The 26,660-nt window shown below is 33.3% G+C and overlaps 5 protein-coding genes across 6 annotated transcripts; 4 read left to right on the top strand and 1 right to left on the bottom strand.

Annotated features, from left to right (window-relative positions):
• Positions 1-381: 381 nt before the first annotated feature.
• Positions 382-2,982, top strand: LOC137815205 (very-long-chain 3-oxoacyl-CoA reductase 1-like). Its single transcript, XM_068618287.1, has 3 exons — positions 382-1,240; positions 1,567-1,636; positions 2,567-2,982. The coding sequence occupies exons 1-3, from the start codon at positions 627-629 to the stop codon at positions 2,885-2,887; spliced, it is 1,005 nt and encodes a 334-aa protein (XP_068474388.1). The 5' UTR covers positions 382-626; the 3' UTR covers positions 2,888-2,982.
• Positions 2,983-4,866: 1,884 nt separating this feature from the next.
• On the top strand, positions 4,867-8,318 carry LOC137815215 (very-long-chain 3-oxoacyl-CoA reductase 1-like). The gene is made up of 3 exons (XM_068618302.1): positions 4,867-6,126; positions 6,343-6,412; positions 7,652-8,318. Exons 1-3 carry the CDS (start codon positions 5,489-5,491, stop codon positions 7,904-7,906), a joined length of 963 nt encoding a protein of 320 aa, XP_068474403.1. The 5' UTR covers positions 4,867-5,488; the 3' UTR covers positions 7,907-8,318.
• Positions 8,319-9,548: 1,230 nt separating this feature from the next.
• LOC137815213 (uncharacterized) lies at positions 9,549-15,706 on the top strand. Of its 2 annotated transcripts, none has more exons than XM_068618299.1 (6): positions 9,549-9,734; positions 9,925-9,992; positions 10,081-11,371; positions 11,532-13,100; positions 14,175-14,229; positions 15,244-15,706. In XM_068618299.1, exons 1-6 carry the CDS (start codon positions 9,635-9,637, stop codon positions 15,389-15,391), a joined length of 3,231 nt encoding a protein of 1,076 aa, XP_068474400.1. In that variant the 5' UTR covers positions 9,549-9,634; the 3' UTR covers positions 15,392-15,706. The 2 variants fall into 2 exon arrangements, with proteins under 2 accessions (XP_068474400.1, XP_068474401.1); XM_068618300.1 differs by having other exon boundaries at positions 9,550-9,734; positions 11,538-13,100.
• An 852-nt stretch (positions 15,707-16,558) lies between these two features.
• Positions 16,559-17,338, bottom strand: LOC137815214 (photosystem II reaction center proteins PsbY, chloroplastic-like). Its single transcript, XM_068618301.1, has one exon. It carries the CDS (start codon positions 17,235-17,237, stop codon positions 16,662-16,664), a length of 576 nt encoding a protein of 191 aa, XP_068474402.1. The 5' UTR covers positions 17,238-17,338; the 3' UTR covers positions 16,559-16,661.
• A 2,522-nt stretch (positions 17,339-19,860) lies between these two features.
• On the top strand, positions 19,861-25,446 carry LOC137815212 (ALBINO3-like protein 1, chloroplastic). The gene is made up of 11 exons (XM_068618298.1): positions 19,861-20,395; positions 21,349-21,459; positions 21,653-21,727; positions 22,390-22,450; positions 22,674-22,747; positions 22,866-22,970; positions 23,581-23,688; positions 24,029-24,132; positions 24,214-24,420; positions 24,508-24,832; positions 24,982-25,446. Exons 1-11 carry the CDS (start codon positions 20,045-20,047, stop codon positions 25,063-25,065), a joined length of 1,605 nt encoding a protein of 534 aa, XP_068474399.1. The 5' UTR covers positions 19,861-20,044; the 3' UTR covers positions 25,066-25,446.
• The last annotated feature ends 1,214 nt before the right edge of the window (positions 25,447-26,660 follow it).

Below are 26,660 nucleotides of genomic sequence, written 5' to 3'. Positions count from 1 at the left end.
GCGTTGGATGGTAGGATTATTTTATTTACATTTTTTTAAATATTGGTATATATTGTAATTATTACACTATTTATATTGCTTATTTTTATTACTCAACACTACGTTTAGATATATTAATATGTAATAATATTTAAAATACACACATTATTATACTACTTTTTTTTATATATGAATCATTTCTTACGGATTTTAATATTTAGAATGTTATGTTGTTTTTTAATATCTATTATGTTGTGCAAATAAATGATTGGATAACAAAATTCGAAAGTGATATATATATATATATATATATATATAACTTTTTTATTTAAATTACGGATATAAATATTAAAAAAAACAAACATTTTTAAATCATTAAGAACAAAACACTTTCATATTGTTATACTATTGAACTTGGGTGTGAATTTGAACTGATATGGTGCACTGAGAATCAGCCTTAGGTTAAGGAAGTTGGTATTTCACAGAAAATATTTTATTTGTGTAAATAATTTAGAACAAATCACAAAAGCCATGTAGATGAAGGTTGCTAAAACATTTAATTGCACAGTTTCTCTCTCCATTTCTGATTGTTATACGATTGAAGTCTTGGAAAGTCACGAGCTTTGTTGCAATTTGGTTGCAAGAAAATGGAGGGGTTGGATAGGTTTCTTGTGGCAACAAGCACCATAGGGTTCATTTGTGTGTGCAAAGCCCTTGTCCATTTTCTCAAGTGGGTGTGGGTGATGTTCTTGAGGCCACCAAAGAACCTCAAAGAATATGGTTCATGGGCTATAGTCACTGGATCCACTGATGGAATTGGCAAAGCCATGGCCTTTGAATTGGCATCCAAGGGACTCAACCTTGTCTTGGTTGGTCGAAACCCTCTGAAACTTGAGGCAACATTGAAGGGAATAAGAGAGAGACATGGTGTTGAGGTGAAGTTTGTGGTCATAGATTTGCAGAAAGTTGGAGGAGAGGAAATAGCCAAGAGAATAGAGGAAGCAATAGAGGGTTTGGATGTAGGTTTGCTTGTTAATGGTGCTGGCTTGGCTTACCCTTTTGCAAGATTCTTTCATGAGGTTGATTTGGAGCTTATGAATGCCATTGTGAAAGTGAATGTGGAGGCACCAACTTGGATCACCAAGGCTGTGATTCCATCCATGATCAAGAAGAAAAAGGGTGCAATAGTGAACATTGGTTCTGGTTCCACTGTGGTGCTTCCTTCATACCCTCTTGTCACTCTCTATGCTGCTACAAAAGGGTAAGTTCATCCATGGTTAAGTTTGTTCCATTTGTTCAACTCCATGTATCAAACACATGCTAGCTTTGCTAGGTGGGAAATGTTATTTGTTTGTTTGTAGGATCTTGCATTTTTAGGAAATGTTCTTTGTTTGAAGGATGTTGCATTTTTTAGGTAATGTTCTTTGTTTGAAGGATGTTGCATTTTTTAGGAAATCTCACTTTAAAAGTAAAAAGAAAATGTTGATGTTTAAACCAGAGATGTTTTCATTGGCCAGTTGTTATTTTAATTTTAGTTGAAAGAAAATTTGTGAATCCAGATCTGAGATGAACTTGCTATTTTTTCAGATACCTTGACATGTTCTCCAGATGCATCAGTTTGGAGTATAAGCATCAAGGAATTGATATCCAATGTCAGGTGGTTCTCTTTTGCATCTTCTCTTCACTTTTTGTTTGAAATTGTTGGATATTGCAGGAATTCATACCCTTTTAAGGTTCTGATATTGTTTGGTTATGGAGTATCATCATTCACTACAAATAGCATCCATTAATTACTTGTGGAAAACACTTCACACAGGTGTCTTTTTTTCTTTTTTTAGAAGATGGTAAACACAGAGCCATTTATTTGAGACAAAGGCATAAAAAAGTAATTTATCCTCATGTATAGTTGAGTATTGTGTTCATAGACTAGTAGGAGAAACTTTAGAAAGGGTACCTTAGTTCTTGCATACTAAAAACTATTTCTTTCAATTCATAACATACATTTTGTTTTGAGTTTCAATCTTGGTCTTGACTCTTAAGTGATGTGAGGCTATTGTACATATAGGAACAATCCGTTAAAATGATATCACTAGAGTTAATTACTGCATAAAGTATTGTCTTCTTTAGAACTTGAAGCTTCATCACGGTTTTGTTCTTAAAAAACACTTTAAAAGGTTAAAGGAATAAATGTACATAAAAACTCTCATTGATATTGGACATATCAGAACAATTTGTTGAAATGACATTATTAGCATCAATCACCGCATCTAAAGTATTTTTTGCTTTAGAACTTGAAACTTCATCACGGTTTTGTTCTTAAAAAACACTTTCAAAATTAAAAGAAGTGCATATAAATTGTTATTGATATTGACCCGAGACTATATTAGGCACACTGAAACACATTGTTCAGCTCATTTTAGTTTCTATACTTACATCTTTTTAATTTGTTTTACACTATAGTTTTGAATGGTAAAATTAAATTAGACGAATAGTATATACATGTAATGTAAGAATTAGAACATAATACAATTACAGATATCATATAACAATACATCTCTTTGTAATAGTTTTTTATGTGGTCATGCAGGTTCCATTATTTGTGTCAACAAAGATGACCAAAATGAAGAGATCAGTTTTTGTGCCAACACCAGAATTGTACAGCAAAACATGCACAAGGTGGATTGGCTACGAAAAACTAGTTGAACCATATTTTCTTCATTCTGTGCAAGGGTTTCTCATAAGGGCAATTCCTCATGCACTTATGGATTCCTACATGTTAAACTATTTTCTTTATTTTCGCGCAAGAGGATTCTCCAAGGACTCCAACAACACTAAAAAAACATTATCAGCTGCATCTGATTCTGAAGAACCAAACATCATAAACCAAGATTCTAGTACAAATTACTAAGTTTCTTTCTGTTCCTATGTAACAAAATCTATGTAGAATTGTGGGTGATAATGAGGACCCCAATGAATTAATTATTTTTTCTTACTTGAATTTTACTTTTGGAAGTTAACCTGCTCCCAACTAGCTCTGTTTAGTTAATTTAGTTATATTTTGAATATTTGATTTGATATCTTTCTGGTTAACTTCTGACACCATGTGGGTTGGTAGAGCCAGCTGTTTAACCTAAAATATTTTTCACCTCCACTTGCATCATAGATTAACAATTTATTATGAAAATTTATACTAGTTGACACAGCATTAAAGTTTACTGGTTTATCAGATTAAAAATCCTGTGAATTTCAAGAGTTTTTATAATTTTTTATACAAAATTTATGTATTTTTTATTTGTATAAAAGTAGACATTTAATATAAAATAATATACAAGATCTATTTTATATCTAAACCATATAAAATAGAAGAATAACAAATATTTCTTTAACCTTAAAAATTCAACAATTTGAAGACTCTTGTGTCTATATCTAGACTAATTTTTTGTCAACAATTTTGATACATGAAAGATGGATATAGTATTTTAGTGTGTTTTTTATTGTTTATTAACATATGAATCAAAAGGTTAATCTAAAATTTGTAACAACATTTATTAGTGGGGCTAAGAAATTAATTAGAAAGTTAACCCATATTTTATTTCTAAATATATATGTAATGTCAAACTCCAAGGAAGTTAACTTCTCTTTTGAATACTTAACAAAAATGTGTTTTCTTCCTTTATCCAATTTACACCTACCAATAAGCCTAAATTCATTATGTGGAGTAGATGAATCTTTTCTTTAATAATCATTAATTCAAAGAACATCTAAGTATATTCAATACTCAAGAAATACTCAAAAAGTGTTACTTATAAGATTTTTTTAGAAGACTCAAATACTTGCTAATTGTGATTTTAGGATTATCTTTGCTTAGTTGATAATATAATGTTATTAGCTAACATGGTATGTCTCATTTGATTTACTTAAATAGTATTAATGGGAAGATTATGTTATATGCAAATTGTTTGAATAACATAGTAGTATATATGAATGATTGAGCAATACACTAGTTAATTAGTTTATCAAAACAATTACTATATCAAATAATGATAAAAAATAATAATTTAGAAGACGTATTTGAAATTTCACATTTTGACATAAAACTCTCAGTGAAAAAATAATCATTAAGTTGATGATTACTTATTTAGTTTTAGGTGTATCTTTATTTTACTTGGAAACCAACTTCACATTATCATATGTCTTTTACTTTATGTGATTTTATTTATTATATAAAAGTAAGATAATTAAATTTATCATTTATTACTAGCGGAAACACAGACAATGTCATGCATGTGTATCCGCATATTTTAATTTGTATAATTTGTATGAGTCGAAGTTGAAAAACAAAAAATAACACATAAAAGGAAAACGATGAATTAATTAATCTAACATTTTCTTTATTCTTATTTGGTTTAGTTTCTCTTCTTCTTTAAACTTTTTCTTTTCTTCTTTCACTAGTGGTTTTTGAATCGTGTGATGAGGTTGAGATTAAGGTTGGAATTCACTTGATGGTAAATACAAAAAAGTAAGGATGTGATTCACTTGATGGTAAATGCAAATAAATAATGATTTTATCGAATAATGAAGTTGTTTGAATTGAGGTGGAATAACAAAGAAAATGATTGAAAATTAAGATTATTTTATTTGATAGGTAAGATTTGGTATATTTTTTTTTCTATTTATCTTATTCTTACTTCTCAAAAAATTATTTTTCATAAAGATTGTATCTTAAATCTTAAAATAAGGAGTTAATAAAGGAGTGAAAGGTTAAAAAATTAAACTAATTTTATTTTTAAGTGATTCATGTAGGATAAAATAAAATAAAAATCATATAACAAGAAACGGTTATAAGAATGAATCATTTATATATATGTAAGTATAAATAATCATATTAAACACAAGAAAACACCACATCTTACGCGTGTGTAGAATGAAGACACGTCCAATGTACACTAAATGTTTTTTTTTTCTGGTCTAGCATAACATGCACCTTTTAATGGTTTTATGAGCTCCCAGTTTTATAGCACCCACTAAACCAAACATACCCACAGCTCCTACAATAAAACTAGCTCTCTTATTTTATCACTTCTTCATGTAATTTTCTCAATTAGGTCTTTTTTTATGTTCATTATCTTAGACTATCAATTTAGTTCATGAAACAATAAAAATGAATTTTTTTAGGTTTCACGATTTGCCCATTAGAAAAAGTATATTTTTTTTCAAATGGGGATATTCATATTGAAAAATAAAGTATAGTTTTTTATGAAAGTGTTTGGTCACATCTTATGGTGTGCTAAACAATTTGGCATATGAACATTGAATGAATGCCACCGTACTGCGCCAACTTTGTACTTAAATTCTGGTGGTTTTCCGCTCATCTACCTCACCCACACCTCTCTTTCACCACCTGTCTCTCTCACTCTTCGTCATTATAATGAATTCAATGCTCTAATTGTTTCCCTCAGAATTCCAGAACTTCTATCTTTCTCATCATTCACACCTTCCACCTCCCAAAATGGAATGCTGCATAATCTCCAGGCTCAGGGTCCAACCCATATGGTTCGTGCTGCTCTTTCTTGTCGGATTCTTAACGATTCTGAAACTAGCTTTCGTTCTTGTCAAATGGGTCTACGTCAATTTTCTCAGACCTCCCAAAAACCTTAGAAAGTACGGATCTTGGGCTGTCGTCACTGGACCCACCGACGGCATTGGAAAGAGCTTCGCTTTCGAGCTGGCGCGTAAAGGGCTCAACCTCGTACTTGTGGGTCGGAACCCCGACAAGCTCAAGGACGTGTCGGATTCGATCGCCGCCAAGTTCGGGAAAACTGAGGTGAGGACTGTGGTGGTCGATTTCTCGGGGGATCTGGACGAGGGTGTGGCGAAGATTGGGGAAGCAGTTGAAGGGTTGGACGTTGGAGTGCTGGTTAACAATGTGGGAGTTTCGTACCCTTACGCCAGGTTCTTCCATGAAGTGGACGAGGGGCTTCTCAACAACCTTATTCAGGTTAACGTTGTGGGAACCACCAAGGTCACGCAGGCTGTTCTGCCGGGGATGCTGAAGAGAAAGAGAGGGGCGATTGTTAACATTGGTTCTGGTGCTGCTATTGTGATTCCTTCTGATCCCCTTTATGCTGTTTATGCCGCCACCAAAGCGTGAGTTCTCGTTGTTGATTTGGTCTTGGTGTTTGTGTTCTCTCCTTATGGTATTTGTTGGTTGAGGTTTTGTGTTGTGTTCATTGGGTTTGTGTGTTCTTTCCTTATGGTATTTGTTGGTTGTTGAGGTTATGTGTTGTGTTCATTGGGTTTTTGTGTTCTTTCCTTATGGTATTTGTTGGTTGTTGAGGTTATGTGTTGTGTTCATTGTTTCAGGTACATCGATCAGTTTTCCAGATGTCTCTATGTTGAATACAAGAAGAGTGGAATTGATGTTCAGTGTCAGGTAAATTGCTGTTTTTTAGTGCTCAATTATTCATCTTAGCTTCTTGCTTGCTTAGTGTTTTTTCTCTTGGTGTGGTAAAAAAGTGTCATTTTTCTCATTTTTGCTGAATTCCCCTTATCAAGTTCCAGCCAATTAGTTTACTTATTGATGTGTATTCGAGCTGAATTGCTCTGGTTTTAAATATTTTAAATTGTGGCTGTGGTAGTGGATGTAGTTTTGTTGTAATTCTTAATATAAAGGCTAAAAACCTTGGTTGCAGCTGAAATTGCAATTGTTGAACCAGCTTTTAAACCTTGCTGAATACTATGCAAAATTTTGGATATCCAATGATATGGCCATGAGAGACCCAAAATTCTTATCTTTGTGGCTGAAATTGTGGTACTAACTTAAAAAAAAAGACCATTTCAATTGAAATCAGTCAGAGTTATACACTGATGAAAAGAAAGCATAAGGCTTGTTGAGGTACAATACAGATCATTAAGTTATCACTGTTTTTTTTTTTCACTTACATAAACCTTGGGCAAAACTGAACAGAAAAGAGTCCCCTTTGTACCCCTTTCTTAGTTGAGGCAGGTATGGTTATAAATTGCTTAAAGTTGAAGATATGTCAGGACACTGTTTAATACTGATTTTTGTGTACAAGAAAAAAATAAAAATTCTAGTACATGCGTGTGATATGGCATTCTATCTTTGGTTTTTCTGGTGTACTTGCGTGTCAGTGTGCACTTCTATACCAAGCTAGTCCGGTCAATTTTTTGTTCTATTGTTTGAGTATATATAGAGTAATCTCTTGTACAGTTGAAACTCTCACCCAAATTTTTGTGTAAAAAAGTGGATTATGTGGAAATGGATTGATTTTGCTATGAAGATTGTCTATATATCCATTTGTCTCGGACACGTCTCTTAGATGGTGTGTTCGTGTCGGACGGACATATGTATTGGACGCCGACACTCGTAAGACACATTAATTTTCTAAAAATTCAAACTTATTGTATAAATTTTTATTATGATTACAAAAATAAGGAACAAATCATTTTGAACTAGTTATGAAAAACATATTTCTGCCACCTAAAAAGTTAAAACATACTTATGCACATAAATCTTTATTGTCAATTTATATAATTCATAATTATATAATATATAGATTCGTGTCTCTGTGTCCTACATTTTAGAGATTATACATACATAGTTATATATTTGGTATGATTCTTTTGTGATTTTGAGATTTTCCTGATGCAGGTTCCGTTATATGTGGCAACCAAGATGGCATCAATCAGAAAATCTTCATTCTTTGTTCCATCAACAGATGGCTATGCCAGAGCTGGTGTGCGATGGATCGGCTACGAGCCTCGATGCACGCCATACTGGCCACATACCCTTCTCTGGGCTGTGGCCTGCTCATTGCCGGAATTTGTTGTTGATGCTTGGCGCCTGTGGTTCTGCTTGGGTATTAGAAAGAGGGGACAGCGCAAAGATTCCACAAAGAAGGAATAGATACAGAAGAATGCTTGGTTCTGCTGTTTAGGCAATAGATGCTGCTACTCATCTCATACATATATGCAGATTGTTAGCAGATTAAGGACTCCAAGTATCTCATATGTTCCTAAATTTCATCTTAATGTTGTTAGTTGTTCTTAGTATCAGTTGTGTGGTCTATAAATTCTTTTAACTCCCATGTTTGGGTGTTTCTGTTCACGTTTCAGTACTTTTGTTGAACTCATATGATGTGTATTGTGTTCAATGCCTTTCTCTTACTGTGAGCTTTTGGAAAGTTTCTGTGTTTGAAGCCAAGAACTAAGGATGTATTTGGAAAAACATTGAGTTAAAACCAGTGTTTTTCTCAATCCATCAGAGCATTGTAGTTTCTTGGTTTTGTGTTTGGGAATGAATAGAGCATTGGTGATCACCTAATTGCAATTTTAGCTGAAAATCTCTTACTAGTTTTCATCTTTCATGGAACATTGTGTTAATATATGTCAGACAATTTTTCTTTACATTCAGTTAGAAACAAAATGGTCTCAAACTCTAGCTAAGTTAAAAGCTAAGGTGTTTATTTTTGTCTAAACTCCAGTTTAGTTTAATTTAATTGAATTTTTTAAATGCAATTCAGATACATTTTATAAAACCAGTTTATAAAGTAAAATTTATATTGATAATATTTTTCAACTTTTCAAATCTTTTGTTGTTATCCATACTAAAACACATATTTTTTAGCATATATATATATATATTTCAATTAAATGATAGAATTTTTGAAAATATAAAATAATAAATCTGTAAGAAAATATACAAATTTTACAATTATTTTTTAGTTGAGGAATGATTCGTTATTTTGAGCTAAAAATTATAGAATTGTGTATATTATTAAATAATAAAATTATTTTAATTTAGTAATGGGTAAAAAAAAAATTTAAAACACGTTAAAATTAGTTAAAAAATTATATTTTATATAATGATATAGATTTTTTTTAATCTCTTATCTCTTACTGTTTTTTATTTTTAATTAAATTGTAATATTTTAAAATTTCCACTCTCATTGGATTAAGTCTCATCATAATTATATATATATATATATATATATATTAATTTTTGCTACTCCCAATATATTTCTTAATTTTAATTTCAAATTCAACCCAATTTGGAAATTATGCCAAAAAAAATATTTCACAATTTTTAAAAATATATCTTTTACCCATATATTATTTTCCTTAATCATTTGCCTATTATATTATACTATTTTTATCTTTGCTTTTAAATTAAATTTTAACATTTTTAAAATTATCACTACTCCTTCCAAATCTATTTCTTAATTTTAGTTTCAAATTTAATCTGATTCAATAACTATCCAGAAAAAAAAAATCACAATTTTTTGTAGTCATTTATCTTTGTTTCCATAAACCTCATCCTTCAAGTATATTATATCAACTAAATTTAAAATAGTTTAAAAAAACATTAATTAAAAAAATCTTAAACTAAAAAAACAAAAACTAATATATATATATATATATTATTATTTCTAATTAGGTTTAAATCTTATTTTTTAATTCGTTTAACTCAAGTTCATCAAATCAACCTAAAATAAGATTTAAACCTAATTAGAAATAATATATATATATATATATATATATAAAAGTTTATAAGTTGATGGAGGGAAGGGTATAAACCCTGAAGAGTGGTGTGGCGTGGTTACAGAAACTCCAGAAAACACAACACGAGCCGAACATGGCCACTCACGACACCAACGTCGTTTACATAGACACCAACCTCGATACTCGCTTCGCGCTCCTAGTTTCCGACCGCGACACTGTCTCTGATCTCAAAAGTACTCATTTTTCTCTTCAATTTTTACATACTGATTCTTCACATTTTTTTGTTATGCCTTTCAAATGTTTCTCTTGTTGACGGTTTTTGTTCCCAATCCATGGGTTTTGGTTATTTGTTTTTAATGTAACACTATTCACTGTTAGTTTATAGTGGTGATGTTTTGTTGAAATTATTTGCATTTTATGTAGGGAGTATTCTGTCGGAACACCCCTTGTGCTTTCCCCAAATTGGGCAGATTCAGATTAATGCGATAAAGGTATTTCATGTTCTTCTGTTCAAGTCACTCTCTTGTTTTCTTCACTGTGTATTGTTGTGCTTACCATTCAATTTTGTTTTTTTTGGAGGTTATGCGCGAGGGAAACTTTTATCACCTTGTAGATTCCATGCCTGTGAGAAGTGCCTTTATTGATTCCAGAAAGAGCTGGTTGATCAGTGTGGATGCTACTTTGTTGAGGGAGTGTGCTCAGAATGACCAAATGGCTACTCTTAGTGCTTTGACTGGTCGTGGTGATAATGCTATCGGTTCTCCATCCAAGGGGGTGTCCACCTTTGAAAATTTGAAGTTGCTGCAGTTGGCGAACAAACCAGTTGAGAATGAAGAAGTTGTTGTTCCTAGTCCACGTGTTTCACAACATACTAGCAAAGTGGCTGATGAAAAAATGGATGCAGGTGTTAAATCATCTATCGAAAATGGTGAATATCCAGGTTCAGCTGTCGAATATGAGGTTGATGGAACCAATAAAGACACTGGGGGTGTTGGTGTTGTACTCAAGGAGGGAAATTGTGAATCTGTATCAAATTTGAATAGAAAACGTAAAAGTAAAAGGAAAAGGGAAGACCCAGTTCGAGTTGACACTTCAAATGTTGATGATGCTTCTGTTGTTGGGCTCGGTGATTGTGCAATTCAGCAGGATGTTGAGGTTGTAGCGAAAACTGTGGAGAACGAAAATAGAGAAGTAATTATGGAAGTTGAAGTTTTGAAGGAGCATCAGCATAATGATTCCAACAATAGTAACACTAAGAGTGACATTGGTACTGCTGTGTCAATGAAAGAAGCTGCAGAACCTGGACTTACTGCAAATACGAAGCGTAAGAAAAAGAAGAGAACTTTGTCTATTGATTTTAAAGAAGTATTCAAGGTAGGGGAGGCTGCTCTGAAGGATGAAACGCACAAGTCTGATGAAGCAGACAAGGAAAGGAAAGAATCAAAGGATCGGTTTGAATCTAAGAATCATAACTATAGGTATGATGTTGAATATAAAGATGATAAGGTAACTGGAGCCAATTTAGATACAGAAACTCCTGCAAAGAAAAAGAGGAAGCGCAGCAAAGAGAAAAGTGAAGAAAAAAGTTTGTCCAAAGCCAAGTTAATTAATGATTTCAATGTAGACATTTCTCCTCACCATGATTTGGGGGACCTGCAGAAGATTAAAAACAGTAATGATGACCAATCAGTTGAAAAATTTAATGGCACTGATCCACTGAAAACTATTGTGGAGGGTAAGAGGAGGAAAGGGAAGATAAAATCATCAAATCCTCTGGAAACACCTGTACTTACTTCCTCCAGGAACGTTGAAGAAGCATATCATTCCAGCATTCAAAAAGGTGGTCAGGAGGAAATATCTATCTCTAAAGGTACTACTTGGGAAAAGGGTGAACATAGTAAAGTACCAGCTGTATTCGTTCTTGTACCATGTTAATTTGCTATGTCTTTTTTTTTATTGAGATCAAATTAATAAAAGAAATTCATTTTAGAATACTGAAAATATATTACTGATCTCTTTTTTCTTTTTAGGGCCAGATATGAGTATGGGCAAAACTACTATTGACAACATGGAGACTGGAACAGATGCATTCAAAGAAGGCATTCAATCTACAGAAAAAACAACAGAAAACTATAAGAACGATTCTGGTATTGAAATAATAGCACACCCTGCTAATGAGGACGGGCTTATGGAGCTGACTGAGGATAATGCTAAAAATGAAGCTCCTCAGATTGAAGGAGCTGAGGAAGGAAGAGAAGTATCACCAGAAAATGATCCTAAGCTAATGCTGTTAGATAAGTCCACACCATCCAACCAGGGAAACTCAGATGCAAAAGTTGGAGGATTAAATGTGACTTCAAAAGTTGTGGATGTAAATGGAACAACTGAATCTATAAAACTGAAGGTAAAAAAGAAGAAGAAAACTGCTAAGAATTCAGATGGAGAGCCCACATTTAGAGAAGTTAGTGGACATGTGGATGCTTCTGAGAGTAAAACTGTTACTATGAAGTCCCTTAATGCAACAAATTGTGATCCTAAATCAGGAAATACGGAGATGGAGGAGAACCCTTTAAATCAAATAGAAGGTGGAAAAATACAGCAGGAGATGCAAGGGACTTCTGATAAGGAAGTTGATTTTAACATTGATGGTGCTGAACACACGGGCAAGAGACAGAGAAAGAAGTCAAATGATAAAAAGAGTTTGTCAAATATGCTTTTGAAAGATCAAGTTCTTGATAGTAAGGATTCATCATCTTCTGACAGCAAAACACATGCCAAATCTTCAGTTACAGTGACAAAGAAAAGTAAATCTGCAAGCACAAAGTCCACTAAGAAATCATCCAAAGCAAATATGGAACCGGTGAAAGACTCCGTTAGACTAGAACCTTCTGCTCAGTTTAATTCTGGGAGCAAGGATGCAGTGCAGCTTTCAACACACTCTTCTGGAGAGAAAGATGATGATAATTTGGAAGCACCTTCTAAAACTTTAAAGGTTAATGCTGACGAACAATTTTCATCCTGGAAACAGCCAGCTGAAGCTAATTTGTCAGATGGCATGGTTGTTGACAAATTGATTGAAACAGATATAAATGATATTGAGACCATGACCAGAAATAACATTCACCAACTTGAGGCAACAAACGGACAAACTCCTAAGGATTTAAGCTCCTCACAGAAATTATCTTCAAAGGAAGAGCTGGATGTTAGGATTCACCCTGGGGAGAAGGTACCTAATGCACACAGGACTGGACAAGATTCAAAAGTGTCTGGTAACAGTGCTGTGATTGTAGAAAACAAAAAGACTCGTGTCAATGCTTCTGAGAAAAAAATGGCTTCGGAGAAACAAAGAAAACATGTTCCTGTATCAAATTCAAAGCTGGAAGGTTCCATAAAAGGGGTTCAAAATAAAGCCGGAAAAGCTTCTGGGAATAATGTTCGTGGAGCTGTGGGTAAAACACCGCAGAAGAAGAGCTTGTTATCAGGAGCAATTTTCAAGGATGATAGTAGCAGCAGCTCTGACGATGAAGTTGGTAATTCTGGTGCCAGCACCAGAACGCCATCAGATAATCCACTGTTGTCTGATGGAGATAGCAGTTCAGGTATAGATTCACAAGTAGATGGTAACTGAAATATATGTATTAATTCGGAATGTGCCTTCAATCTGTACGGTTGGCTGGATAAGTTAGGTGGGATTAACTTTTTGTTATTGAGATCTGATCTTTGGAATTTGGATATCAACTGTTATTCATTACATGTTTTGTTCCAGGAGCTGGTAATATCTTCATTGTCATATTTATGAAGGTTGAAAATGTTGTAATTCCTACAGTTGAGGAAAGCTTGTATTTTTCCCTGCTCATTTTGAGAATATTTTATGCTCTTTAAGTTATTACTTTGTTATTTTGTTCCTAATCTTTAGAATATTGTATGATCTCAAGGTATTACTTAATGTTTGAAGAAGAATGAACTGTCATTATCTTGAAATTTTGTAGAGATTGTGTTGATTATACTTCTAATCAATGTGAGATTACAACACACCACCTCCTACCCAGCAGCGTGGACAAACATTGGGTGGCCTAATAAAACACTTCCTTAAGAATACGACATCTAGAGTGTAGACATATACGGATGACTCTGAAACAATTCCAGAGTAGACTTTAACACTATCTTAAAATTTTAACCTGATGTTTTACTCAATCATACAAAATCATTTTGGATTGTGGTACAGGCTTCACGACGACTGCATTGACCATATTTCTAATAAAATTGGATCTCAATACTTAGACTGCAGGCAGTTCAGATTTTTATTTTCCAAGAAATTATAGGCAACATAGTTGATGTATATTTGTAGCTCACGACTTTCTTATACATTTGTTCTGGAAACTCTTTCTCTGACGACTGTTTAGCACTTAGGACATTACGGATAACCACTGTTTTTTCTTGTTTACTGTTTCACCTAGGAAAGCTTTGCTATCCCACTTAGTTGTTCTAACTATTTTGTGTATCGTATTGTTTTTCTCTAGAATATGTATCCTGTCATGCTTTTTGAATTTTGATGTTGGCATAGGTGACAAGCTTGAATTAGAGATTTATATGGCTGTGTTCAGTTTATCTCGTTTCTTCATGAAAATAGTGATGAGACAGTCTGCAATAAATTTCTTTCATTTTTTGATCAGGTTCATTCGGTGGGAGAAATCTGGAAAATGGTGGAAGAAGTTCCTCAAAAGCAGGGTTAGTTAATGCATTATATTTCTGCTGAATGCTGATATAAGTTGGTAAAGTCGTTTGTATCTTGTTTTTGGCTACAAGTCATTTGCATGTTTGAATGGCAATTTTCAGCAATAAATTAAATCCTGTGTCTCTTTCTTTCTCTGCTACAATTCTTAGCCTTATTTTTTTTATCATTTTAAATTTCTTTTGAGACGAGGAATTCTATTCCATCAAATTTTGAAACTCAAGTTTTATAATTGATTGTGACAATGACTTTGACCCTGACCTGAACTTCATGTTGAGCAATAACGTTACAAGTAAACATAGCATAGCTAGAAGTACTCTGACTATATTCTCTGGGACTTATTTATTTTGCAATTTACCTGTCAAAAGAAATTAAGAGCTGTTAAGGGTATGTTGAAAAATACTTTTTTTTTTCATTTTTATTTTAGTTCATTGTACAAACAAATTTGTATTTAAAGATCTAGATTTGATCGGTCGATTATGATGTGAAATCTTTCAAATGAATGGTTTTTTCACAATCAATTGAGCCATTCACATCTCATGGATTATGGCCTGGGCAGGGTATTGCCAATATTTGCTGCTATATCCTCCGAGTGACATGAATCTGTATCTCAAGACTTTCATCTACTTGTTTTTGTCTTAGCATTTTAATATCACGTTGTTTGTTATTGGTGAATAATGATAATCCGTGAAATAAAACTATACCGCTCAAAATTGTTAATTTGAAATTCTGAACTTGCATGCTTTCATCTCTCCATCATTGCTGATAACAAAAGTTTTTTGGATGTCTTTTTTCAGATAATAATACATTGACAACTTACATTTTTTATACAACCACGTTATAATTCTCAATATTATTATTTTTTTATATCATTGAATTACAAACTTACCATTTATTATATATATTTATTTTTAAACTTATCACGTTGTATACAATTTTAAATACGGTGAAACTATCATTTTCTTACACAATTAGCATAGCAGATGAGTCTGAAACAGTTGTTTGTGCAGTTTGACAGGAACAGAAGGAATGTCAATCGATGACGTTCTTAGAAGCTCAAGCTGGTTTAAGAAGGCTCAAGCTAAATTAACAGCCTCTCAATTGCAAGAGTCTCAAAGCCAGTCCCCAGAATTTGTCCCAGACAGCCTGGCTGATTGACAACACAACCTTCGAGCAGAACAAAAGAAAAAGGACACTAACCACAACTGTGGTATTTTTGTTCCTTTGTGTCCTTTTATAGCTTCTTTCTCTCTTTTTCTTACCCTCTTGGTCTTACCACCATTCCAAAGACAACGGTATTTTGGCATTTTAAGCGTTTTTACCGATCAAGTTGATGATTTATGTCACGAGCCAAAACGTTCTTTGTCGATCTATATCAGGAACTAAGTTAATTATAATTATGATAACAATGTGATATATTACTACTATAATATGTATGTTTAACAAAATTATTGATATCTCCAGTTTTTATAATTTTGAGTGTACTTTGGCAATCATGTTCATTTAGTTCACTGTCTATTCAATAACTTCTTGTTTTCTATTCATAGTATTATGGAAAGAACATTAACGTTTAAAAGAAACCTTGGCGGAAATAAACAGGAATAATACAAAACTGTAACAACAAAAACTTAAAGTTTCAGATGAAGGTATCAACCACCACAGAGGTTACAAAACATAAAAGAAATCATTAAACAGAAATTATTGAAGTCCATTATCACATAAGCAAGGGAAATTAACATAAAGGTGATGATGTAACATATAATTCCTTTAGGAAGCTCAAATCAAAAGCATTGTGTGCTGGCCCGATGGATTTGGTGTGAGATTTCTTGAGGAATGTTTAAGCTGAGTAAAGAAATGAGAGAGAAGTGTTGGATATTTAAGTTAACTATAAATTAAAAATATAAATAGGTGAAAATCTTATTTTAAAATCGATTTTACGATATTAAAGTAGACTTAAAATTCACTTTTTAATATATCATAATTATTTTGAACTTATCCAGCGATGATTTGCTGGGTTTATTAGGTCACCTGTTATTGCACCATTATCGAATCACCTATAATATACCGTCTCACACATGAGTTAGTAGTCTCGGCATGAGAAAAATGTGTTGGATATCTCCATCGACTCTAGAGATTAAAATTATAAGTGCACCATTATCGAATCACCTATAATATACCGTCTCACACATGAGTTAGTAGTCTCGGCATGAGAAAAATGTGTTGGATATCTCCATCGACTCTAGAGATTAAAATTATAAGTGGGTACAAATTTCAAGTGTAAACTGATTTTACTAGGAAAAATTAGACTAAAAGTTTAAGGTTGAATTAGACTAAAAATAAACTTTTTTGATAGATCATAACTTTTATAGAGAGAAAATGGTAGATACAAGTTACAATGAAAAAGCCATACAAAATTCTATTCCCATACTCATTTTGATCTCATTCTGTTAAGCTGATTAAGTGCAGGTTGCAGAATGTTGTACAGAACCCACACAATCGCCGGTGCAACCACAAACAGCAGAAGCTGACCCCTGTTGTCACCGCCTGCCGCAGCATCTGCAATCAGACCCATCTCACTCGCCGACGCTTCCGGGCCCCACACCAAGCCCGATGCGCCGAGCCCAAGCCCAAGCCCAACCATGACCCCCTTGCTGCTCCGCATGCGGTTCAGCTGGTTCAGCGCCGGCTGCAGAATGTTGAACAGCACCCACGCTAAGGCGGGGGCCACCGGCAGCAACAGCGCAAGCCCACTGTTGTCGCCCTCCGCTATTTGGGCTATTTGCGACCCCGCAAAAGCCGCATCGCAGCATCCGAGGGTGGAAAAAACTGCCCCCGCGATTGCAGTGCCCGCCATGGAAGATGTTGTTGCTGAAACGGTGGCGTTAATGGTGGAGGTTGGACCCTTTGGAAAGTTGAGATGGGAAAAGAGAGAAAGGATGGGTTTTGATGGTGGGAGTTGAAGGTTTAGGGTCTTGGTGTTTACTATGGCCATGGTTGCTGCCATTGGAGAGCTTACAAAATGAAGTGCAGAGAATCAAAACCTTCTTATCCCAACATTCTCAATCGTGTGTTTCCACCTCATGTTATGTTTCTATCTTCTCTTATCACTTCAAATTCTTAGATAGTGCTTTTAAAAAAATATAAGTTTTCAACTGTTTAGATTAAAGCTGCTGAAAATATTTTGAAGATTTTTTGAAAAATAAAAATTGTTGTTTCGAAAATGAAAATAGTTTGGAGTTCTACTGAAATTCTACATCCACTCACTATGGCAACAATTTCTTTTAGTTTTTCTTTGTCAAATTTTTCCTCCATTTCCATATCTCCTTTCTCTCTCCACCTTCATATTAATTCTCAGTTTTAATCTTTTAAAATTTTTAAATAACTCTAAATGAAATATACTATCACATCTTTAAATAAACTCAATTGCACCTTCATACCTCCTTCATACCTTGGGGCCATAACATTTTCATTCTTCTCCAATCGTAATTTTTGATAGTATAGTTCCATTATTTGAGCGTGAGATAATTATCAGAAGAAAAAAATTGTGTATTCAAAGTTTTGTACTTCATTTTTTTTTGTCTTGTGGCTTCTAAAAAAATAAAAAATAAAATAAGTGAACGAAAAAACAATTATCATATATAAAAACATCACAAAACTTGTCTCAACCATCAATCACTACGAAAAATCACTAAAAGCAACCACCAATACTTGAAAATGAAGAAAAAAATATCACACTCTCTCCCATAAAAAAAATGTGTAATATAAAATACAATATTAACTATACTTACTAAAAGGTCAATAGGGTATCATTGTTTTCTTTTTACCTCCTTAAACTATAGTTGATTTTGGTTGAGAATGTTCTGCGATCTTTGATCTTCGGTCCATATACCTGCAAATGGTACTTTGATGTCTATGTTAATGCTCAATATGAGGTAGTTGAGAGTAATAAATATTGTTTAATGTGTACCTTTGTTTCAGTTTGTGTGCCTGTTTATAAAGTCATGATAGACTTCTACTTGATCCATATTAAGGTAAGTTTTCGACTTCAAAGTTTAGGTGAATTTTCATATCGTGATTATGTTAATTATTTTGTGTAAAGGAATATAGTGATACTATAGCCCGTAAGACTCTCTCAAAATCGAACGGTACTTTAACTTTTAAATACATAACTTATTTTTTTTGAAAAGTTATTTTTGATCGTATAATCTAAAAATAAATATTAGAGTTTTGTATTTGATATTTGGGCATTGTTAATGGGATTATCTAGTGTAAGCTTCTTAATGGGGATTTCCTATGAGGTGTCGATGTTCTCCAAGGTTCAGAGACATACTTAAAATTTTGAACACCACATTCCTCTACTTATTCTTTTCTCCTTTTTACACTTTAATGCGTGCAGGTTATGAATATGTAAAGGCCTATGTTTGTCTTTATATTCAATGGTAGAATTAAAATTGAAGCATGTGCGGTTTTATTATTTTGAATTCCTTTTTTTGGAAGATGGCATTTTCTCTACTTTTATACTTTAAAAAATAAATTTTATAATTTTGTATGATCACAAGCACCATCATATATACTAATATTTATTTAAAATAATAATAATTTCATAAATATTTGTTATGTGATAAATATTTGATAGTGTTTTTTGTGTTATAATAATAATATTGTAGTTTATATTACTTTTATATATTAAAGAGTCTCTAGATATATGTATCACTATACACGTTACCTTACATTTAGTATCTATTAATTAGAATATGTATTTATACGTTAATACAATAAAAAATATATAGTTTCTTTTTTTTTCTACACTTCCTCTATACTCTTAAAAAATTTATTATAAATTTGTCTTACATCTCACTACAAACAATAATACATCTTAAAAAAACAAAAATACATTATTAAATTTTCAAAAACCATCAAACTTTATTGAATTTCATGAAGGGGTTATGAATTAAGAAATAATGGAAGATACATCACATACTTTAAAAAAAAAACTCCAACACTATATTTTAAGAAAAAATTCAAATTATCTTTTCACATTTTCATTGAACGTTTTTTCTTTAATTTTGAAATATGAATTTAAGAAACTTCCAAGTTATAAAATTCCAAAGTTAAATTTTTTGTTTTGGATCGTACAATTCGAAATACAAAATTTGTGTATTATGAATTGTATAATCCATAATACAAATTTGTATTTCGGATTGAATAATTTAGGACGGATAATTTTAAATTTTTGATAATATAAGACTGAAGAATTTTTTTTATGAAAATACATAAAAAAATTTCAGAATTTTAATATATATATATTATTCAGGTCAACTCACTTCACTCTGTACTTGACCAACGCAGACTGCAGGTTTTACAAGATGGTCGTAAACGAATCGGTTCAATGGGTTAAAGTAGGTAGTGTTTCATATTTTTTTCTTAATTGTCTATCATTGTTTTTATATATCTAATTAGATTAGATTTTTAGACAAATAAATAAAATATTAGATGTTAATTTTTTTTTTTTTTAAATTACAAAGGTGTACATGAATCATAATTTGGAAAAGGATTTTTATGTTGTAAAAACTAACCATAAATGCATTTTGCATCACTCATATATATTTTCTATTTTATTTTTATAGCTATGAAATATGATATTTTGATATTCTAAAACCCAAGAAAGGAGGAGAAGAAAGGGAACAAAGAAGCTCTGCGGTCCAAAATCTTTGCATCTGCATAACTCCATTCTCCTGCTATATTCAAGGACCAACCCGGTTTCTTCCCCGAACCGGATTCAACCGCCCGGTTCGCTTCGAACCGAATACCATGGCAGCTCTGTTACCTTACGCGCCCAACATAGTCTCTGCTCCGTTCGGGAGCCGGACCGCCACGCGCCTCCCCAACCGTCCTCACTCCCACGCTTTCGCCGCTTCCACCAGACACTTTCTTCGCGGTTCTCTCTCCGTCGCCCGGTTCGGCCTCAAACCCGGTTTCTTGCCCGAGCCGGAGGACGCTGAAGGCTTGCTCAGAGAGCTGTTTGGCCGAGCGGAGGGACTTCTTTACACGATTGCGGACGCCGCCGTTTCTTCTTCCGACACGGTTGCGGCTTCCGCCGCCGCCAAACAGAACAACGACTGGCTTTCCGGAATAACCAATTACATGGAGACGGTTCTCAAGGTACTGTTCTCTGAACTCCGAGCTCTTCGATTTGATTTGGTATGCGTGAAATCGAAACTGTAATTTGAATTATCAACGCGCTGGACGGAGCTTGTGATTGGCGATAAGGTAATATCGTTTTTGAAGAAAATGTTATTAGATTCATTGAATGGAAAAGTAGCATTAAGATTATAGCTGTTTGTAATCATTGTTTGTGGTGTTTTCTGCTGTTGTTGAGAATTGGGGAATATCATTGTTTCAACTCTGATACTAGCGGTGATGTAATTTTCTGTTCAAGAGTTTCACATTGAGTAGGATGAGCTACTTAATGTGTTATTTAAGCTTAAACTCTCCCACCTAATGGACCAGTTTTTTGGGTTGGGTTTTCCTCTTATGCTCAAGTCCTAACAGTTGGTTCTCTTGATGAGAGTTGGGTCACGGAAAGAGCTACCTATGAGCTGGATTAAGGTGCATCATTCCGAATATTGATAGATGAGTGAAGTTCTGAAGGTGGCAATATTAGGAGTCCCACATTAAATTGTATGAGTCTCTCCTATAGCTAATGGACTAGTCTTTTAGGTTGGGCTCATCCTAATGTGACACTGCTAACAACAACTTCAGATTTATGGTGATAATTTTTGCTTAGCAATGAAATAATTTTTTCCAGTTGAAATCTCAACTTGTATAAGTTCTAGAGTTGGAACTGATGCGTTGGAGATGGCGAATTTGACAAATTTAGTCAATTTTTTTGTCGATGTTTCACTATGGGTTATGAAACCAATGTGGTAAACTCTTCTCCTGACAAAACAACTTGCAATACGATGATTAACAGGACATGGCTTGTGATTTACTGTTACATGTGAATTAGATAATTATTTTGTCTCAAAATTGTTCTAGAACAAGTACACATGGGTCTACTTCTGCCACTACATACTGTCCAGTAATTCTGAGCGCAAGTAATTTGCATTTCTCAGGTACTCAAGGATGGGCTTTCTACTTTGCATGTCCCATATGCTTATGGTTTTGCAATTATACTGCTCACAGTTCTTGTAAAAGCTGCCACTTTTCCTCTAACCAAAAAACAGGTTTGTATGTACTTCTTGAAATATGTTGACAATGATCAATACAATCCATGATCTTTTCAATATTGTACATTTATGGTTTTGAACCGGCTTTTATTGCTTTTGACTTTAAAAGCCTTGTTAATGGATATAATATTCTTTCTCATATCATATTCATCATGATTCAATCAAATAAATTCTGAGTGGTTATTATCAGGTAGAGTCCTCCTTAGCTATGCGAACTTTGCAACCTCAAATAAAGGCTATCCAGGAGCGGTATGCTGGCGATCCGGTATTTAGCCTTTAGATGTTACTTTCTTCAATAATATCTCGTTTATAACAATTGAACTACTGTGGGAACTACCATTGAATATTTTTTTGGACATTGGCTGAAAACTTTAACTCTAAAAGCATAATTCCATCCTTATGCCTCCTCTGCCACTGGGAGAGGGGGTGGCAGCATAAGCTCCTATAATTTTTATAGAATTCCATTGCTGTTACTCTTTTTAGTGTGTTTAGAATGTTAAAAATTGGTCTTTGATTGGATTTTTAAATCTAAAGTTCCATTTGAAATGATAAAAAGTAGGATTTTATTTTATTTGATTTTTAAATCCTTGGACCTCTATCATTTTTTTATGAATCCTGTTGAATTTAGCAGGATTTGTGGAAATTGATTAATTTTACCCTTACTGAATTGCATCATAAAATGAAAAATCAATTTAATTTCTAATGAGTTCCAAACATAGGATTTTATTTTGAAAATCATTTAAAATCCTTTTTTATAATGGAGTGTCCTCCTAACATAGAATTTATTATTTTTAAATCTAATAAAATAATTTGCTACTTTTGAGGATTCCAAACACAATGTTAGTATTTTGACTCTGCAACCTCTTAATCAATGGAATTCTTTAAAAAATAGTTCTAACGTGAAGATTTATTTATTGCTTCTTGCAGGAGAGAATTCAACTTGAAACTGCTAGATTGTATAAACTAGCCAACATTAATCCTCTAGCAGGTATTCATTTTATTATGCTGCGGTAAGGTTTATTGATGTTTCTTTTTGGCTTTGAGGATGGTGCCTTCCAAGGATTTCACATCACAAGTCCTATCGTTTTGAGTTATTCCCACAATTCTTCTCCTAATATTTGCTACGTTAATACATGGAACTATGAGCATTATGTAATTCTTAAAACATCAAGATGGTAACTCTTTTATCAATGTCTTCATTTTTTTACTAGGATGCCTGCCTACACTCGCAACAATACCAGTGTGGATTGGGCTATATCGAGCCCTTTCAAATGTAGCAGATGAGGTATGCTGTTTATGATGTTGATTTTTAATTTGATAGTTAAATATGCAATTTTTTTTTTCTATAAATGACTTATATCTTTCATGGCTAACGTTATTCATTTGTTGGATCTGATGCAAAGGGACTCCTTACTGAAGGCTTCTTTTGGATACCTTCTCTTGCTGGTCCAACTTCAATCGCAGCTCGTCAAGATGGCAGTGGTATCTCTTGGCTTTTTCCTTTTGTGGTGAGTATATCATTTAGAAAGTAAAATTTCTTGTCATAAATATTTAGCTATGTAACCTTGTGGTTTTCTGTTTTCACCTTTTTTAACGTTACCCTGTTGGCAACTTGATATTGTTTTCATTCTTTATAATTGGAGAAAGCCTAACTGTCCATTATTCTAATTTTTGTGCCCGCCCTTCTATAAGAAAACTTCTCTTTCAGTAGTTACCCAGATCATATAGGGCAGATACATTGTACTAAAGCTGAATTCATTGCTGACTTCAGAGGGGTATATTAGGTAATATTTGCATGTGAAAAAACTCTGAAAACAATTTGTTTGTGGCATATATCTTTAGTATAAGCTGGCGGGTGTGTGTGCATTGATCCACAAGTGTGGTTACACAATGAGAAAAGGCAGGATAGGTGTGTATTTAGTGCATGTTAATGTTCGGTTTGTCAAGTGGAACAAATCTTTTTGAATTTTGATTCACCTTCATTGCTCTAGATTATTGTAAGATATTTGCCATATATTTTTTTGGTTTTTGTTCACATTGTTGGTGACTTATTGCAGATTCTTGGTGGATTCAAATGTGAATTTTGTTTTAGTTATTTTTGCTTTACTCTTTCTTCAGGATGGTCTCCCTCCCCTTGGATGGTCAGATACATTGGCTTACCTTGTCTTACCGGTGTTGCTGGTCGTCTCTCAGTACATATCTGTCCAAATAATGCAGTCATCACAGGTCTATCATGCTGCATATACAATTAAATTAAATGCATCTTAATTTTATTCATGAAACTTGTGCTTTATAAGAGTTTTAGCCATTCTCTATTACAGCTTTAAATGGAACACATTTCAAGCTGCTTGGTAATTAACACTATGTTTTAATTTTGGCATTTTTGTATCCGTAGTGTTGCTAACCGGATTAACTTTGCATCCAGTGTCATGTAACCCAACCCTTCCCCTCTGCTACAAGGATTAAAGAAAACTGTTTTGTGTTAATTTACTGTGTCACATTAAAAGACATCTGTGTATTTACATTGGTAGCTGAGTTTTTTGTAATTTTCCTTGTCAATTTTCAGCCTAATGATCCCAACATGAAAAGTTCTCAAGTCTTGACCAAGTTCCTTCCATTAATGATTGGTTACTTTTCTCTCTCAGTTCCTTCTGGTCTTAGCCTTTACTGGTCAGTATAGGTAAAGCTTACAGTTGGTTTTGTTTATTTATTCAATATCTATATTTACCTATTATTTTTTATGTTGTGTAGGTTAACAAATAATATATTGAGCACTGCACAACAAGTATGGCTTCAAAAGTTAGGAGGTGCCAAAAATCCTGTGAGGCAAGTCCCAGATGATATCACGGAGAATGATCTAACCCAGGTTCAGAAGTCAATATCTAAACTAAATTCCACAATACCGAAAGAAGCCAAACAAAGTGAGAAAACATCTGAGGGGCCACGAGCTGGTGATAGGTTAGTTGTTATATAGGTAGTTACACTCGTTTCATTTGCTATTAGTTTATTTTCATCTGTTGTGATTGTACTCTGTTTGTGTTGAAGATTTAAGCAATTAAAGGAGCAAGAGGCAAGGAGAAGACAACAAAGAGAAGAAGAAAAAAGTAAAGGCATGGAAACAGAAGCTAGAGAAACTAAAGTAGATGAGAGTCACGAGACACTTAAGAAAACTGGAAGTGATTTAAGTGTTGAAAAATCTTTGTCTGTGGGTTCAGATACTGATCCCTCCATATCTGGAGTAGTAAATGGTAACGTATTAAGTACAGACTTGGAGGAAAATCAGAATTCTACATCTGCATCTGAGACAGAAAATAATGAAGGCTCTACTCATTTCAACAATGCTGAGATAAACGAGAAAAATTCAGACAAGGTATTATTGCACATGAATTTTTGGCACTTTTCCTAATGTTTATTTGTTAAAGATGCATATGCTCCACCATATTTATACATGCTAGAATAAGAATAAGAATAATAACCTCATGAATTGCACAAATCTGTGTCTGGTCCATAATCTTACAGGAACCAAGAGAAGTATTAACATCTACAACCACCACAAACAGACAACCTCCTGCAGAAGATGCAGATCGCTTGACAAAGGATTGACCAACTAAAAGAGATTGATCTGCTTGGGTATTGGCTCGCCCAGTTGCCACTACATGCCATATTGGAAACACAGTCTCCCTTGCAATTTGGGGTCTGCCTGGTTAACGTTGTACATTGCCACAGAAATGGTGGAATGAATGAGATTAAAGGTTTCTATATCGGCCGAGGAAGTGGTTGGATTTGATGGCTGATTTTACAGCCTTATAGTTTCATTCTGTATTATACTCTTCTCATCAATTTTCATTGACAAGGATGGATGAATTCCCATTAGAACAGATGTTTCACAATACCCTTAACAGTCAGCTTGTCATCTTTGATACTATTTTTGTTTGTGACTGTAATAGTTCAATAAAATCTGGCATTGTGTGCTACAGTTCTGGACAGAGATGTGTAAATTTCATTTTAAAAAACCAACCGGACTGGTTTTAAGAACTAAACCAGTTTCCAACTGCTTTTCAAAATTGAACCTAACAAAGTGTAGTCCTTCTGATAAATTACCATTATGTTAATACACAAAACTGTTTTTAAACCAGATTGGATTTCAAGTCTATGGATTATGTAATCCAGATGCTTATATCATATCCAGAGACGCTTATATCATATCCAGGAAAGACTTTCGAATTAATTCGAAAGTTAATCACATATTGGAAAAAAAACTTTCGGATTACATAATTTAGAAGTTAATCTTATATTCTGAAAAGATTTTTGAACTATGTAATTTAAAAGCTAATTATGTATTTGAAAAAAAAAAAAAGTTTTCATATTACATAATTTATAAGTTAATATTACGTATAGAAAATACTTTCAGATTATGCAATCCGGAAGTTAATCACAAAAGACTTCTGGATTATATAATTTAAAAACTAATTACGAATTTAGAAAAAGGTTTATGGATTATATAATCCAAAATATTAAAAAAGAATATTTTTAGAATATAAAAATTTGTGGGATGGCACAAGGAACGTATGGAGGTGTAGGAAGAAGGAGTCCGAAACAGCCCATAATAATTACTCAGCAAAGGAAGAGGAAGAGGCCCAATAAATGTTCCCTGCTTTCTTAATTCCCTCATTCTTTCTTCTCTGGTTTGACTAATATTGAACGAAATACGGCATCGTACATATTACAAAATGCAATCTCTATACTGTGTACGGTAGTGCCTTAAGTACCACAATACATCTTTTTTTTTTTATTTATTTCGAAGTTCATCTACGCAACGATTAACCTTTAATAAGAATAATATTTTTTTATAACCACTAAGAGTTATATTATTCAAAGAATTCAATATAATATTATTTTCTCTAACACCTCAATCATCTCATCTCTTCTCATCCCTTTGTTACGCAACTTTTATATCATAAAGTTGCATAAACATAATATTTTCAAACAATTAATCTGCAATATCTCATGTCACAAGCCAAAGAATGAGGTTCTTTCTTGAGGAAATGTATTGTTTGATGATGAAGGTTTGACTCTTTGCATTGAAGGAGAGAAACATGGTGATATTGCACATGATCCAATCATTAATGTTAAGTTTACTTTTCAATTCGAGTGATTATTTGTCGTTATAGTAACATGTTCCACAAGCCAATTTGTTG

Source organism: Phaseolus vulgaris, chromosome 1 (genome assembly GCF_000499845.2).
Source record: "Phaseolus vulgaris cultivar G19833 chromosome 1, P. vulgaris v2.0, whole genome shotgun sequence".
Classification (NCBI taxonomy): Eukaryota; Viridiplantae; Streptophyta; class Magnoliopsida; order Fabales; family Fabaceae; genus Phaseolus; species Phaseolus vulgaris.
This window is presented reverse-complemented; position numbering and strand designations above follow the sequence as displayed.